This window comes from Neospora caninum, chromosome VIII, assembly GCF_000208865.1.
Source record: "Neospora caninum Liverpool complete genome, chromosome VIII".
NCBI classification, from domain to species: domain Eukaryota; phylum Apicomplexa; class Conoidasida; order Eucoccidiorida; family Sarcocystidae; genus Neospora; species Neospora caninum.
This window is the reverse complement of record NC_018395.1, coordinates 1,490,980-1,508,489: the sequence shown is the minus strand read 5'-3', so window position 1 is coordinate 1,508,489 and position 17,510 is coordinate 1,490,980. Positions and strand designations below refer to the sequence as shown.

Sequence of the window (17,510 nt, the reverse complement as noted above, 5' to 3'; positions counted from 1 at the left end):
CTGCGCCTCAGCGCCGTAGGATGTGTGCCCCGCAACGCTTTCTTTGGACTTTGGTGAAGATGGGAAGGCAAGGCAACGCGTGTACGGTCTCTCCGGCTAACGCAACTGGGTGGTGCCTGGCCACCGTGGGAGCGAACTGCGCTGTTTGAAATGAGCGACTCACGTTTCGGCGCCCACATCCAAAGCGAAAGACCCCGTACGAGCGGTTGGAGAAAAAAACGGGAGAACCCGGAAATTTTTCCCTGAGCAGGAAGGTGAGGCGAGACTCAGCCAAGCACCGCGAAGCTGTTGTCTTGCGTGAAATTGGGAGGAAGCGGGGAGAAAGCCCGCGGGACTGACCCGTTTCCTTGTCTCTTCACGTGTCGAGTTTGGGTGTTGACGACAAACGGCGGAGACGGCAACAAAAAGGCGGGAGAGAAGTCGTATTTGTCTCGAGCGCATCTCGCGGTGTACGCCCTTCCGCAGTGCTCGCCGAAAGCGCAGCCTCTTTGGAACAGTGTATATAGCCCGTCTCACGCTGAGAAACCAGCCAGGCCATGTCGAAAGGACGGCAATTACGAGGAATTGCGCCTTTTCAGACAAGACGCAAAAAGCAAGAGCCTGCCACGAGGGGTCGGCAGGGCGTAGAAGACACCCGCACAGGAAAGGAAGCCCCAGAGTCTCCTGGGGGGAGAACGGGTTGTGCGTGGACTCTGCGTGGCGCCGGGAAAAGGCACGAGTGGTGTAGCCACTGGGGAGTGTATTTTGTTGCAGGTTCTACGTTCCGCCCTCCGCACAAAGGCCAGAGATGCCACAGAGCTCCTCTCGCATTCCACAGAAACGCCGTCTCGGGGCAAATCCGACGCGCACAAGAGCAGTGTGTACGTGAGAACTGAAGGCCACGAGGGAGACAAAAGAGACAACTTGTCCTGTCTCCTGTTTGCCACAGCGAAGCCTGCCAGCCTTTATTGCGCTGGTGCGCCCTCGTCTAATGTTTGATAAACCCAGGCGGGGCTTTTGGTGGTTGGACACGCGCGCTCGCGCGCTCGCGCTCGTCACTCAAACAGCCCACGCAGGCGGATATAGGGGTCGGAGACGCGGCAGCCTTTTTTGCCGCCACAGCACACCATGCGGAGCGCGATGGCTTCCACGCGTGCCGATTGGCCCGCGCCGGAATCGTTAACTTTTCCACAGTGAAGCCGCTGAAGCTTTTCCCGCGGAACGGAACTCGAGAGTCCCAAAACCGAGATTTTTCTCAGGCGCGGGTGATCCTGCTTAGCAGTTTTACATCGCAACGGGTTCGTCGTTTCTGCTCGTGGGGCGGGGCCATCGTCGCGACGACTTTATCGAGTTGAGAGGCGCTCGAGGACCGCAGAGGGGGTGAGAGCCCTAAGTTCCTTTCTTCCAACAGCCCACGGCATTTTCACGAAAGCGCTAGTTGGGCTTCCAGGCAAAAAACTCCGGGAGAGCCTTCGGCACGAGAGGTTTCGGCGATCTGAGACCGTGTTGCACATTCGCATGTCTTAGTGGATCGCGGGCCATCATCGCTGAATTCCCCGGCCCTCGCGCTTCTTCCCTCCGTTGAGAGCCCTTCCTCTTGGACTGCAGTGGCGTATCCCAGAGGCGGAGAACGGAGAAACTTCGAAAACAGCCTTCACCTTGAATCACTGCTGTTGAGGACTGTGACGCAGGTAAAACGGCGCCCCGGGGCCGAAATGCCCGTCGCCTCGAGAAAGGGTTAATAGGAGAACCATGCTGACGTCACAAAAGGGTTAGATCTAACCCCCCGGCGTCGTTTCCGTTTTTAACTGGAGGTGTTCCGCGGCAAGTTCACTCAGATCGAGAGACGGGGATGCACGTCTCGGTAGTGGCGACGTCGCTGTGCCTTCAGGCGAGGAGCCTCGTGTTCGGGCTGCGTCACTGCTGTCGGAATTCAAGTTGCGTCTATTAGCCATTTCAAGCCGCGTAGTTCGTTTGCGATGAGGGTTCCACACGGGGACTTGTCGACGGTCCATCTCGGCGCCGCAATCCTGCGCTAGAAACGCACACCCGTCCTGAAAGGAGGAGACCGGACGTGTAACATGCCGTTTGGGTTCATGCCATCTCTTTTTTGTAGCCCCTGTGGTCAGTTGTGGTTTCTTTTTTCTAGGTATCTCCTCGCTGCCTCGCACTGACAGCCGCCAGACGAGCAAATGTCAAGGCGAGCAACGTGGACAGGGAAAGAGAACTGTGACCCGAGAATGCATATGCCCAACTAAAACCTGTGTGGTGCTCACTCCCGCCTGTCTGCTTTCTTTTCAGCTAACTGAATTCACCATGGCTCGGAAAAGGAGTGGACGCTCGAAGAAAAATGCCAGTGAGGACCAGCCTCAGACTCCAGCCGCTGTTCCTGAGGAGGACCAGCCTCAGACTCCAGCCGCTGTTATTGCGGACGAACAGCCTCAGACCCCAGCCGCTGTTCCTGAGGAGGACCAGCCTCAGACCCCAGCCGCTGTTTCTGACGAGGACCAGCCTCAGTCCGCGCCTGACTCGGCTGTCGAGGACTCGTCTCCCGACGCCGGTATCTGTGAACTGCCTTCTGCGCAGCACGGTGGTGAAGCCTTACCGAAGAAGACACAGGCGAACTCAGCTGCTCCAGAGGTCCCCGAAGAAGCTGTTTCGCAAGATGAGAAACCGTTGAGTGTCGCTGCCTGCCCGCGCGCGATGTCGGAGTCTCACGACGAACCCGCTGCTCCCGAGGTATGCGGCGGGCCAGGCAAGTCTCCTCAGGAGAGCCTCGCCTGTTCGCAGAGAGAAGAGGCGCCTTCGACTCCAGCAGCCGCTGACTCAGTCGCGCCAACCCTGCCTGAAGATGCCGCACAAGATGCAAAGTCGGATGAAGGGAGAACGCCTGTGTGGCCTTCGACGTACGTATGGGAAAGAATGGAAGACGGCGAAGACCGTTCGTTAGAATCAAACTACTGCCTGCCTCAGACTACCTTCGAGGCCACCCTGCCTTGGACAAGGACTGAGTATACCTGTGGATTGTGCGCACCGTCCTCAACGTTTATTCTGCCAACGTCGACACCGATTCCCGCGGATCTCACCCGGTGAGCAGAGGCGAAAAAGAGACTTCTTCAGGCGTCCATAGTGAAGAAAAAAACTGCGCGGATGTAAAAGGCCGACCTACCTTCTTTGCAGCGACTGTGTAGACGCCGTTGAACGGCCGCCAGTGCCGCTACACACGTGTTTCCTGTCTGAACTTGTCTACGTGTCTCCGTCTACATCTGCGTTACTCGAGTATATATATACATGTATATATTTATGTATGCTGTATGTACATATTTATGTATATTATATGCATCTACGTGTAGGTAAATAGATAAACCCCGCTGAGGCGGGTCTCTTTTTATAAGGGGGAAATACGTCGTGTTGTGAGAAAAAGGATTCGAAAGACTCCGACCTGGTAGCCTCGCGCAGACACTGTGACGGGAAGCCCACAGCGAGGTTTCGATGATGCTGATGAAACAGTCGATGGTCAAATTCAGCCAGACTACGTCCCATTGAAAAGGTAAATGTGCAGGAGGCGAGACTTTCCTCAATATGAGGCGGTGTGCATGCCGCCGGAAAACACTGGAAGCTTCGCCTTTTACGTCTCGTGCCTTGCCGTCTTTACGAAACGACGGATGCTTCTTCAGGGGGAACGTGTCCGGGTGCATGGAGTTGTGTAATTTTCGCGTGTGGTTTCCCCCCTGTGCAGATACGAAGGCCCCGACTGCAAGATTATTACGACTCGCACGCGGCGATACCCTCTCAACAAAGCGTCTTTTGTTGATCAAGTGAACGTCGCTCAAGACCAGGGCAGTCCGTGGACTCTGGTACAAGCAGTTGCTTCCAAGGGTGAGTTTCTCGCTTGCAATCTGCGCGGTTTCACCCGTGACGCGCGAGCCTCCGATCTGTGCTGTTTTCCGTGTGTGCATGCAAGTCTCTTCAGATGAGAGCGACCACGGAGCGGAGTGAGCCCGCGGGGAAAAAACGCAACTCCACATGCCGTCGTTTCTATCCTCCGCTCTCGGCAAAAACTGCCCATCGCTTCCTTTGTGCTCTGCTCGTCGTGCCGAACCGTCTTCTTCTAGGGATGCAAAAGGGGACGGATCGCTGTATTTTTCACTGTTTGTGCTCGGGAACCGTACGCCCGGCGTGTGTGGTCAACTGGTGGGCTCTTCCTTTCAGGATCCCTAGAGGTCTCGGCGGGATCGGGGATCATGTTTCGGTCAGGCGCTTTCAGCTCTAGTCAAACACTTGCCGCTGTAGAAAACGCGCGTGCGTACCAGTCCAAAAAGCGTAACTGTGTTCCACTGTAATACCAAAAGCGCAGTTCTGTTTGCTCCAAAGATTCCGTGGTCTTCCATGTTTTTTGTTTTCGCGCGTTCCCTCTCTCAGGCTTCGAATTCGCGCAAGCAAGGGGCTTTTGGAACATGGCGAAGGAGGTAAGGCGCGGCTGGTGCGAAACGGGTTATTATCCCGTTGTTGAGGTTCGCAGTCCCAACAAGAAGCGACTGGCAAACCGCGTGCCTCTGATTATTTACCACTCGGATTAATTGGGAAGAGAGGGAGCGCGTCGCTGTGTTGCAGACAGGCGACTGTCTTCACTAGGCCGGTCGTCCAACGGCGCCGAGCAAAGGCGCCCTCCCGTCCGTCGAACCACGTCGCGGTATATACTCACACCGGTTCGTTTGTGAGGCCGCACACAGAAACACTCGGGTTTCTCCGCTGCTTAGCGGAAGACAGAGGCTCGACATCTGGCCAGTCAACGCGAGGAAGGCGCATCGAATGTTTGTGAGAATTCTTCACCGAGCATGGAACCAAGGCGGAAGCAGAGGCACTCCACCGCTTAGGCGGCAAACGGTGGTACACGTTCGCAGCGTGTACACTGAGGAAACGTGCAGAGCGCCGGCCGAACGCACAGAGGAAACTCCCAGTGCGTTTGACAGATTGAGAAACCACGAATACGCAGATGTGAAGCCGACGAGGATGGGGCTAAAGAGGAAGAGGAGTGACGTGCATAACTTGCGAACTCAACAGCTTGTCCGCATTCTTGGTGCGTGGGAACATGCGTGCAAAGGCGGCACCAGGCGACATATTCAGTCCTCGGGTTCACAGGTTATCCAGCGCACGAGAGCGCGCTGTCGTCGGCAGATCGAAACAGTCGCGTAGCCTGTTGTCGTTTACCAGAGAAGATACACCTGTGCCGTCAGGCAGACTCCGACTCGGGATCGCCAAGTGTCCGTCGTGCCCGCCTGCACGTCGCAGGAGTGTGATCGATTTTCCGAATCCGTATAGTTTTCCGGTAGCGCTACTCTTTGCGGTTTTGAAGATTTTGCTTGTTTTCGCGTTTCCACGGTGGGCCTTTCCTGCATTTAGGGCTGTGGGAAATATCCGCAAGTGCCCGATTCGTTTTCATTGGACCCTTTGTGAAGGCACGCAAAGGCGAAATGCCACGTTCCCGTGTGCGCAGTCCCAGGAGGAAATAACGTTACCAGTCAGAATAAAACGCGCAAAGAGTGTCTTCGGAGTTCTTTGATTGAGCGAGGCCAACCGCCGATTCGGAGGTTTCCGCGCCTTCCAGACTGGAGGGGCTTGTTTGCGTCAAAGAGGCGCCTCATGTTTTCTGTGCAGTGAGCATTCCTTGTGAAAAATATTTGTGGCTCACGTGCACGTGAGACTCGTACTTGTGGAAATTCCGCGAGCGGAGCTAATCTTTGTGACGGTCTACACCCATCACGAGGCCCATTGCTGGACAGGGAAGACGCCAGTCCTCTGGCTTCATAACGATCCAGGATGGACTTGGGTCACATCACCCATGGAGGCTCGGAGCACACCCATCGTCGGCCGCCCACGAGACGCCTGTTGCCTGTTCAGAACGCGAAAGTGGGACCGGCTGGGAGCATGCAAGGAAGAGAGGCTTCACTATCACACATGCGCCACTCAGAGTTTGCGTCTAAAGCCCGTGTGCTGTAGATGTACCCGAGGAAACGTTCGCTGTTCACCGCAGACTCCCAAGGCGAACATGGCATTATCCGTCCACCTGAAGAGCGGAAACCCTTGGCACGCGAGATCCTCCTGTCGTGTGTCCACTGGCAGTTGCTCCACCGTGCTTTCGCCATCAAAACGCCTTTTGACGGCGGTGACGTTCGATTCCTCCTTGATTACTCATCTAAAAGGTAACCAGTATCCGGAGTTTCTCTTTGAGCACATGTCCCAATACAAACGAGGCAACTCGCGCTCTGCCGAGTGTCTTAAAAGCGACTCTGTGGCGCCGTCGCCGGAACAAGCACCGGCGGCCGCCCCGCCAAAACATGCCTACAAAGAGAAATACCTCTTTGCAGCACTTCTTCTTTCGCGGAGAAACAGTTCTGTACGAAGAGGAGACCGCCCCACGAAGCGAGAAGAGAGGGAATACCGACACAAGAAAGCCGAGATATCGCTGAAAAGAGGAAGAAATCGAACAGAAGCCTAACAGAGGAAGAGAAAACCACAGAAGGGAACGATAGGCCAGAGAATACGTCTGAGAAGCGCGACATATCAAGTGGCAGAGAAAGACAATGCACCGAATGAGTAAGGAAGCTAAGACACCCTCTGGACCCCGGGCACATCGTTACGTGCTCTGCTTGATCATTCCAAAAAGGCGATGAAGTACAGCCGCGTCTTCTTGCGGCGCTTTCTGCACACCTTTCTCCAGAATTTCTTCTCGCACAGGAACCGCCCCTGCCTGCGTACAAACCAAAACGCACGCCACTTTCACCGCAGAAAATGCATCCAAGTGAACCAAACGCGCACCTATAAGCAATGCACGTTTTACCTACACGAATATACATACATACACACACGAATATACACGTCTGCGAAAACATCCCAGCCCTCGCCGCAAGTAATACAGGCTCTCTGTAATGGGTAACGAGCAGCCATGAGGCAGTGCGACTCGGTAAATTTTCCTCCTTGCCAACCGGACCGGCACATCGCTCCAAACGCCGTCTCTCGAACCCACCGCCGTTCTTTCAAAACCTGGACTGTTCCCCTCCGTTTTCTTGTGTGCCCACAAATCTGCCCCGTCAATCACACAAACGCCTTAGAGTCTACGGCTGTAGGAACCTATGCATGCATATAGCGTCTACGTGAACAGGTGCCGTGGGGTATTCTCTGTTTGCAGTTATGCAGTTAAAATCTCTGCATTTTACCGCGGAAGTGTAGCTGGAGCCGGGGAGGAAAGAGCCGTGGATTTTGCGTCGTGTTACGAAAGGTGCATGTTTCTGCTCTCGCAGCCAGTTCTGGTCACGGGTTCGAGTGCACACTCTCCTCAGAGCGTTTCGTGTGATCCTCAGAAACGAAATTCATTTAACCTCCGTTTCCCCAAAGACGCGTTTCCACCTACTGGCATCAGCGCGCGGAGGCCTTCCAAGTCTCGGTTTTCCGCCAAGCCCAACCAGTCGAATTTCCCTGGAAAACCGCGACACAGAAAGCCGCGTGAACAGGAGTGCGGGGAAAGGCAGCAGCCATTCGAACGAAAAAAGTGTGGAAAGACCCGGAGGAGAGCCGCACTTGGCCACTCCGCCTCGCGTGGACGCGCGGGGGATTCGCACAAATTCAGTTCATGACTCTCTTTTCCATCCAGGAGAACGGGACGGCCTCTGAAGCGGTCGGCCCCGAGACGCGTCGCCACCGGATACGCCTCACTGCTGCAGTCTTTTCAAACGCCGTTTTCCCCGTACACAGAAAAAGCGCGAAGGCCGTCAGCCGTGCAGGGGGCGACACGCCACCGTCGAACTTAACCGGGAAAACGTGAAAAAACTGGAGACGAACGAGAGCCGAGCTTACCAAGAGCGATGATGGCGCTGCGGACGTAGTACCAGAGATGAGAAGCGGCGGGGTTAAGCACCAACGCCGTGAGGTAGAACCGCAGGGCGCGGTCTGTGTCTCCTGCAGAAGGAAAAATCGGGGACCACCTCGAAACCTCGATGTCCGAGAACTGCAGAGTGGCGAGCCGGCGAGGCCGAAACGCGCGAGAAAAAACAGCCTCTCCACTCTTTCTGGAGAGGTCCGAGCTACACCCGAGAAGTGAAAAGACAGACTCCACACTGACACTGGAAGCACGCACATCCGCACTCGTACAACTACAGACATACAGATATATAAATCGGTACAGATACAAATATACAAACACATTCACATATATCTAGACATCTATATCTATACACAAATGTATGTGTGCATGGACATGCAGCGCTGTATTTTTTAGGTTGTGAGCTTGTCGAGAGGTTCGCGAAGTCAGTTGCGATCTGGATTTTCGAGGCGAGAAGACCGACGCGATTCGGCGTTTGAGGAACTCAAAATTACCTAGATTCGAGTGCGCAACGCCGAGGTTTGTCCACGCCCGAGGATAGTTGGGGCGCAAAGCGACGGTTTGCTCGTAGGCGAGCAGCGCCGCAGCGGACCGTCCAGAGTTCGCCAGCGTGGCTCCGATTTTGTTCCACAGAGTTGCCGCTCTTCGCCCGGAACTGCAGAAGGGCGACAAAAACTTGGAGAAGTCTCAGTGCGAACTGGAGGAACGCACCTGCGGCGCTGCCTCCGCAAAGGGGCGCGAAAAGAGAGAGATGGACACGACGGACGAGACACAAAAGTCGTGGGGCAGAGAAAGCCACCCAACGGACAGCTCTCTATGTGTCCCGCACCTGCGTCTGCCCAAGACAAAGAAAACGAAACGAACACCCGCACGCAGGTTCACGGCACCCAGTCTACAGCGAGAGCGCCCGCCGGCGCGGCCTGTGTCTGGATGAGGGCTTTGGAGAGAGAATGAGGAGGGGACGCGAAGACTGCCGAAAAGACGGTTCCTTCGGGAAGCTCGAGAGAAAACGACTGAAGCAAAAACAGAGTGCCTGTGCTGTTTTGTTGGAGCCGAGGATGGAACGCTTACGCAAATTTGAGAGCCTCGGCAAAGTGGTACAGCGCCCTGTCGAAGTTCTGATCGATGTTGTGAATCACACCCAACGCCAGGTGCACGCCACCGTCAACGCACCCTTTCCACGCAGCCGCCTCGTGAAACAGTGAAGCCACGTGCGCCTTGAGCTCCTGAAAGTCTTCCGGGAGCGGTCGCTGAGGATTCACCGAACGGAGGAACAACATGCGGAACAGAGACATGGGTGACCTTCACGGTCTCAGGCGAAACACGGGAAGCAGGCGCTGTACACACAGTGGGTATCTATCCACCCAAATACACATGGATGTACAGCCGGACACAAATACGACCGTATATACGGATCATACCCACACTGGTTGCATGTGTACGCATATATACACATGCATAGCGAAAATGTACAGCTAAGCATATATGTGCACGTATGGTTGAATGTGCACATAAATACACAAATATACTTACACATTTATACATTCATACATATGTGTAAATATATATGAGGAAAAACAGGCAGAGGAGCAGGGGCGAAATCCGCAGACATCTACAGAAATATATATATATATATATATATATATATATATATAGGCATGGATAAATGGGAATTCTCGGCGCGTTTTCAGCGCGGAGGTGCCTGGAGAAATTTACGGGGAAGCGCGCGAAGGATCCGCTGGCATTCGCAAAAAATTCTTACCTGGACACCCGGAAGGGCGCTGAACTCGTCGTGGTTCGCCATCCAATCGCGCAAGTTGCGCAGCGCTTGCGGAGCGTCCAGTTCGTTCGTCAAAGACACGCCGAGAGCCAGCAAGCTGTCACGGAACCGCAAGAAACACACACCGAGCTGATATCGATCCATAACGAAGCTTAGAATCTACCATATATATATATATATATATATATATTAACGTGTATGTAGATATTCATATATATATATATATATAGATGGAGGACAGATCGACGTGAGTACCTGTATGAACATATACAATATATATATATATATATATATATATATATATGCAAGCAAGCGTGTATGTGAGTTCGGCGCCCACACGCCACAGCTGAATTCGCCCGCCTAGAGCTCCACTTCGGTGTTCTTCACCTGTCGAGATTGTAGGGATCCACCTCGTGGCCCTTCTTGAGGCACACAATGGCTTCAGCGTCCTGAGAAGCAGAGAGCGAGGGAAGCCCAGAGAAAATACAGAAGCATAAACCCGACAAAGAGTCACCCTTGCAAGCTGGGGCGCGGGTCAATCCCTACCCTCCTCACGCGTATCCCTCTGCATACACGCAGATTCACCTCCAATTCATACACGCACGGAAACTCTACCTCCAAACGCAGCGGTAGAGATGTGAACACAAAGGGTGCATTTACACAGCATATAGCTGTTGTCCTCTGCACAGCATACAGCTATTTACTTCTACCTGCAAAGAGCATCCCTAGATACATATATATACAACTATCTACATCTATATGGATAGCCATGCATACCCGTAAATGCGAGATTGTGCCTGCATTGGTATGTGCACAAATAAACATACATTCACACATACACACAGTCATACACCCAGACAGATTTATATATATATATATATATGCTTTCTGGGTCCCCATCAGTACATGCATATCCAGGTATGACTCGGCCTGTGCATGTCAGCGGCGCCAGCAGAATCCTCTCTGGTCACGCGAGTGCGGACGCGAGGTCGGAGATCCTTTGAATGTAGATTTCCTCAGCGAAGAACTGGCTGTCTCTGTACCTGTTCGCTGTCTGCTAGGGCCTCGCCGAGAAGTCTCCATCCCTCTGAGCTGCTGGGATTTTGCTGCACTTCTGCCTCCAAAGCTTTAACGGCCTCTTGCAATTTCCCTTCCTCCAGAAGCTGCTGCGCGAGCGCGAGAGGCGAAGGCTCGCTCAAGTACGGGTTGTTAGCGGAGAACACCGGCAACGAGTCGGACTCCTGCGGTCGACCTGGAGAAGGCAGAAACGAGGAACGAACGCGTGACGAGACACAGAGACAAATCCCAGAGGCCGAGAGACTCGGAGCACGGCACAGAGCCACGCCGACAGAGAGAGAGACGCAGCAGGGATGGGCCTTTTTGTGGGGACAAAGGGTAGCGACGGCCGCAACTGCACAAAGACAGGGACTGGCCCTTGGGGGGGGGGAGGCAACAACCCTCGCGAGCACTGTCCCTGCAAAGGAGACGCTGCATCGCTTGTCGCGCGCTCTCTCTTGACGAGTCATCCTCTGCTCTGTATCGGAACAAACGGGCGACACCACACTGACGGCCCATCGCAGCAGCGGTCGAGTTTGCGGGGAGACGGAGACGGCGAGCGCACGTCAACCGTCCACGGGACTCTTGCGAACTGGTCATTTCATAAATTCGGTGAAGGCCTTCCAACATTTCGAGGCACGTTTGGCTCTTAACAGCGAGAGAACACGACTACTGAGGCGGTTCAGATAAGGTTGTCGGGTTTTGGCAGACTAAAGACTCGGGTTGGTTGCATTCCCGGCGAGGCTTCCTTTAATTACCGAGGATGTTTCCTGCGCCGGCGGCTCTGTCCACGCTGGGCCACAGACCTTCTGCAGACATTCGCGCACAGGCAAAACAGGGTGGGAAAGAGACAGCTGAGAGAACATCGAGGCCGACAGAAACGTGCGTCGGCAAGGGGGGGACGACAAGGACGGGAAGGAAGAAACAACGCGTGTTTGCACCGACCCCGGGAACGGTGCCGGGTGTCGACAACCCGCGGATTTGAGGGGGATACAGCTCGCAAAGAAGAGAGAGAGACGAGAGAAAGGCACCGCAGTGAATGAAACCAGGGGAGAACGCGAGAAGAGGAACACGGAAAGGGGGAGAGACGAAAGACACGAAACAAAGAGCTGTCTAGGCTCCTGCTGCGAAAAGAGGTTTTCCCTCTGCGCGTGACCCTCACACGAGACGCAGGTGCAAAAGGCCAAAAGTAGAGGGCTGCGAGGAAAGCGCGACAGACTCGTGAAAGAGACAACGAGAAGACGCTTCGGATCTCGTGCGTAGGCTCCCCTAAAACCCGCAGAAAGTCCTCAATTCCTCTTCGCGACGCTTCGCTCGCCACAGAAAAACCGAATCTGCCTACCCATTAACGACGCCTCGTCGGCGCTGGAGTCCCCAAGCGCTTTGCCGAGCTCCGCGGTGTTGAAGATCGACCGAAACAGAGACAGTTCTTCGTCGTCTATTTCGCCCTAAAAACAAAGAGGCGAAAGACAAGATCAACCGTTTGCTGGAAACGAGAACTGCAGGCTTAAACGCAACAGATACCTTCACACTGCCGTCTGATCACTCTCAGAAAGCCTCTTTATCTCGTGCGCAAAGCACACGACCACGGCGACCGCTGCGGCGCTAAGCCTCCGTGTGTGTATATATATATATATATATATACATGTTCGTGTATGTGTGGAATCATAAGCATATGTCGATGTGTAATTGCATGTCTCCAAGAAGTTGTCTTCAACTGGCAGCGTCAATCGGGTTAAAATGTTCGCGGGTATCCACCGCTCCCTATCTTCAACCTGTTCTCTATGCACTTGTTCATGGGAATGTAATACCATGCATAGACATACAGATCAATAACATGCATCTGAACGCATGCGACTAGCTAAAGCGCGCATGCATGTATATCTGTGGATGTGCATGCGCCGGTCCCGTTCCTTGGCATATTCCCGGGTGTCCGTCCCTCTTCTTCCCCAGAGTTCTGTGCGTAAAAAGATGTCCCGGCGGCTGAATCGCCTGTTCCTCACCTTCTCTCTCGCCTGTTTCCAGGCCTCTTCCAAATCCTTCATGCTCTGCTCGAAAGACGCGCATTCGTCAGCATTTCCGTCCAAGGCTTCTTCCGCGGCCGCTCCGTCTCTCGCGCCGGTCTCCGCCTCAACCTTCTCTGCAGCCGCGCCTCCGCTGAGTTCATCGCCAGCACTGCGCCCTGCCTGCTCAACGAACTTCCCACCTTTCGTCGCCTGCAGATGTGCGTCCCAGTCGACAGGGGAGCCTTTGGCATTGACAAGCTGCAAGCGAGAGACAGAGAGGAGGAACAAGAGAGATGAGAGAGAGAGGAGGAACAAGAGAGATGCGAGAGAGAGGACGAACAAGAGAGGTGAGAGAGAGAGGAAGAACAAGAGAGATGAGAGAGAAGGGAGTTGAAACGGAGAGGAGGATGCGAAACGGTGACGCTGAACACGCAGCCAGAGCCCGAGAGAGCTCCAAGAGAACACATCACAAAATGCGTCGTCTCTCAGAGAGGGGAGCATCAGGTGCGGAGATCGAGGAGCGGATCAAGTGAGCGATCAAGTGGAGAAAAGAAAACAGGCAAAACAAACTCTAAGAGAGAGCGTCACTGTGGAGGCCTTTCACGTACAAACACCGCACAAATGGCTATGCAAATGCAGGTGTCTACAACGGTAGGAACAGCTGCATACTTTAGTTAGATGAATGTACACCTGCAAGGTGACGAAAGTGGATTCATGGATGAGAACGAGGAAACGAAAAGTGTAGAGAGTCAGCACGCACAGGAAAGCAAACGCTTATCCGGTCCACACAAAGCTTCGGGATTAGGTCTGTCGCCCCCCTCCAAGCTTCTTCGTCTCTCGAATGCGATGTGTCGCCCTCCACTTTCAATTTTCTCTGCGAGTCCTTGCGTACCTGGCCGTCGACGAGAGACAGCTCGCCTGCCGCGAGTTGGCGAATGAAGTGAACAAATTCGGAGCGCTCAAGTTTCTCCTCTCCCATCGCTTTCAAAGTCTCCAGCATTTCGCGGGCTGCTCTCTGCAAGCCAGAGAAACAGATCAAGACACAGATGAAGAGAAGAAAAAAAGAGGAGCGAGGGCAGAGACCAAACGAGGGGAAAGCTCAGAGGCGGCCAACACGCAACAGTGATTAGAACAAGACCGGGGCATGGGACACAGATCGAAGAAGGAAGGATATAATCGAACCGGGAAAGCCATCGCCCTCCCCAGGCACATTTGACTCGCGACACACTCGAGCTCCAAACTCGAGTGTGTGCCGCCCTCTCCTTCCTCGTCTTTCTCTGCGTCTTGTGAGAATCTGGGCGTCTCCTCCCTCTCTCTTCCGTCCCTCGCACTCCCGTATGCGCCCAGTCTCTCCTTTACTCTCTCTCTCCCACAGGCGCTCGCTCTTGTGTGTTGTTCTGCCCCTCGCTGCGCCTCGCCTCAACTGTTCCTCACCGCATCGAAGGAGACTCCGCCAGTTCCTTCCTTGTTTTTCTCCGCCTCCTCGGCCTTCGAAGAAGCGCTCGAGGAAGAAGCGGGTAGGATCCCCGCAGCCCTCTGCGCGCGCCTGGCGGCTTCAAGCGACCGCTGTCTCGCCTCAGAAAACGCCTCGCCGTTTGCGTAGTTCCACAGATGGCCAGCGGGCACGAAGAAGGGGACTTGGGGCGGCGGATGAGGAAAAGCGAGGAACGGCGAAGAGACAGGGGGTGGAAAGGAGACAGGCCCCGAGAGCAGGGGGCCGTGGCGAGCTACGGCGTCAGCCGGAAGCGGCTGATCTGAGGAACCCGGCTGAGGAAATGCAGAAGGAAACAATGATAAGGGAAAGGCGCCAGTGTGGAACACTGAACACTGCAACCTCCCCGGGAAATACTGAGACGGCTCCCACACGCTCAAAATGACAACGCACCACAGTCGCAGGGAAAACTTGAGACTTCAATGCCAGCCCCTGTCGGACGGAGACAATACGACCTTTCTCGTACACATATATCCATGCATACATATATATATACAAATATATATAAAAATACCTATGTATACGTATATATATATATATATATATATGTGTATGCATATCCTTGAAGATATATCGATATACAAAGCACTGTATTCATATGGATACATTTTTGTACATGTTTAGAGAGTACGCCAGCAGGGGGGAGAGCGAACAGGCGACTGACTGATAAAGTCCTCATGTACGTGCATGGAGGCTCCAACGATGTGCTGACGAGTCGTGATTCCTTCTCTGTTCCCCCGGCAGCGTCGCGTTCGCCACCGGGCCTCAAGTTCGCCTTATCCACAGCCCCGGGGCGTGCTCCCGTGCTTTCTTCTCCGTTTCTTTCGAAACATATCCAATTTTTGTTTTGATTTGGCGCCACTTTTCTGTCTCCTGTGCGGGATGCACGGCACACCTCAACGTAATGCATGCTTGAGCCCTCGGCTTTCCGGGGCTGCAGAAACACGTCCATCCGCACCCGCTCACCTGCTCCACGCGCGTCTCTCGAGGTGTCCCCTGTCGCCCCGTGGAACTGTCCAGCTGCGGGCCTTGGGGCTCCGCTGCCTGAGGCGCGAAGTCGCGAGCGTCTGCCGAAGACGTCCCGCCGCTGTGCGGGTCCCGTCCTTGCGCAAACGCGTGAAACTCTTCCAGCCACGACGTCGGCGCCGACCCCGCGGATGCCCTCCCGGCGTGGGGCGCCTGGGCCGGAAAAGGAGACGCGGGCTGCGGGGAGACAGAGGCCCCAGAGGAGCCGTGAAGGAACGAGACAGAAAGGAAAGGCGACGCAGCTGAGGAAGAAGAAGACGGGGAAGAAGACAAGAATGCCGGTAACGGCCCTGGGACGTGGTGCGGCCCAGAAGGCAGAGACGCCTGATTGGAGAGGAAGGGCGTTTCTGGCAGGCTCGCGTTGCGGCCAGCGCCCGGACCCGCGAGCTGATTCCCGTCCGGGGACATCTCTGGAGAAGACAGAGACAAGCGGACACGCAGACTCGCGATGATAGACCAAATGCACTCTATATCGTTTTTACCTCCTGCATAAGATCCCATAGAGACGCCCCCGCACGAACACCTCTCTCTCCAGTGAATCCGAAGGCCTCTACAGCACAGGTGTTCGATTCCGTCCACCAGCCTCTATTAAACGCATATATATATATATATATGATACATCAGATATGCGCAGGGGTATACGAAAGTGCGGCTAAATGTGTACCTGCGCCCGTACAGAGCAGAACGATACACACGCCGCAAATGCGCATGTGCATTCATGCGCGAACCGCCAGTCCGCTTCTCACACGAATGCAAGGAGACGGCAGCAGAAACGTGTTGCCTTTATGCGCGAGTAGCCAAACAAGTGGCGGTTGATAATGTGGGGAGACGAAACGTTCCAATGCATCTGTACATATATCTATCTAAATTTATATCTAAATATATATCTAAATATATATCTATATATATAGATACGTATTTACAGGGCTGGTAAGCTGCATGGGGAAACGCAGGCACTGGAAGGCAAACACGAATTTCGATTGCCAAAGAGCGTGGACACAAGTTTCGAAGGGGTCTCACGGATCCCGATTGTCTCAGGTCCGGCGAGGCCCCGAAAGCCCTCCAAGGCGTAGGTGGGCCGGGAGAACTGAGGGAGCTCGGGGGGCGAGCCGCCATTCTGTGCGCCTTGAATGTGCGACCAGGCAGTGTCCCAGGAGTCGGAGACAGCAGCCTGCTGGCTGGCCCCCACGCCCGCGTCTGGTTCTCCGAGATCCTCCGTGGAGAGCAGATTCAGTAGAGCGTCTGGAAGTGAGGCCTGCGGAAGCGGGACTGCGCCCGACAGGTCGTAGCCTTCAAGAAGCTGGAACGACAAGCATGTTGGCAGAAAGACACGAGACGTCGGTAACAAGGAAGGGAAAACGAAATGCACGAAAGCTTCGCGGATAATATATATAAACATATATATGCATATATATGCATATATATGGGCGTGTCTCCGCAAAATGCAAGATAGGTGCAGATCCACAGAGTGTACCTACGCATTGCACGTATATATAGATACAGATATATATATATATATATCGACGCATGCATATATATATATATATATATATATATATATATATCGACGCATATACGAGCATATGCGTAGACAGGACTGTGCAGGAGCTTCTAAGGGACCGCGAAACTTCGCAAGGCGTGCGCATCTTTCTCACGCCTCTCCCTAGCAATGCACTCTCCTCCAGGCAACCAAGACCGGGTCTGTGGCCCCAGTTGACAAAGACAACTCTGCTAACTCCAATGTGCTACCACGGATACATGCTTATACATATGCACCCTTTCAGTACAGTTACAATACACGCATATACAACTATATGTAGATAGATGTATCATTGATGACTGTAGCATGAAGATGACCTAGCACTTCTCCACCGTTTACCCCCCCCTGTGATGTGTCAGCAGGGAAGTTGTCCCCAGCCGTACACGCCGCTTGCACCTCCAGGACCATATATATATATATATATATATATATATATATATATATGTATGCGTATAGGTGTATGTGCGTGCAGTGGTATGCCAGTGAAAGAGTGAATATGTGCCTCATGTTGAGGTTTTGTTTCTCTGGTCCTTTTATCTCCGTATTATACATGTGTAGAATAGATAGTGTTTGTCCTTTCCCTGCGGGTGTCTCACCTGCCGCGTGCGCAGGGGATCTGTCGACACAGAGGTGAGGAAAGACGTCAGGGGGTTGGTGCCCGCGCCACTGGCGGCAGCTGAGGCGACGCGCGTAGCATCTGCTGCGCAAGGGTTGGCTGCGCGCGGCTGGGAGAAAAGTGCACGGAAAGCCAT

The 17,510-nt window shown here is 54.0% G+C and overlaps 2 protein-coding genes across 2 annotated transcripts; one reads left to right on the top strand and one right to left on the bottom strand.

The window, feature by feature from the left end:
- Positions 1–2,295: 2,295 nt before the first annotated feature.
- Positions 2,296–4,559, top strand: NCLIV_031890 (putative glutamine/glutamic acid rich protein; the record flags this gene model as incomplete). The annotated part of the gene is made up of 3 exons (XM_003883385.1): positions 2,296–3,068; positions 3,719–3,858; positions 4,402–4,559. The coding sequence occupies 3 exons, from the start codon at positions 2,296–2,298 to the stop codon at positions 4,557–4,559; spliced, it is 1,071 nt and encodes a 356-aa protein (XP_003883434.1).
- Positions 4,560–6,616: 2,057 nt separating this feature from the next.
- On the bottom strand, positions 6,617–17,510 carry NCLIV_031880 (putative TPR domain-containing protein; the record flags this gene model as incomplete). Its single annotated transcript, XM_003883384.1, has 15 exons — positions 6,617–6,730; positions 7,391–7,455; positions 7,834–7,935; positions 8,353–8,513; positions 8,930–9,108; positions 9,621–9,735; positions 10,026–10,087; positions 10,682–10,890; positions 12,037–12,142; positions 12,698–12,958; positions 13,593–13,715; positions 14,135–14,467; positions 15,159–15,628; positions 16,239–16,518; positions 17,355–17,510. The coding sequence occupies 15 exons, from the start codon at positions 17,508–17,510 to the stop codon at positions 6,617–6,619; spliced, it is 2,736 nt and encodes a 911-aa protein (XP_003883433.1).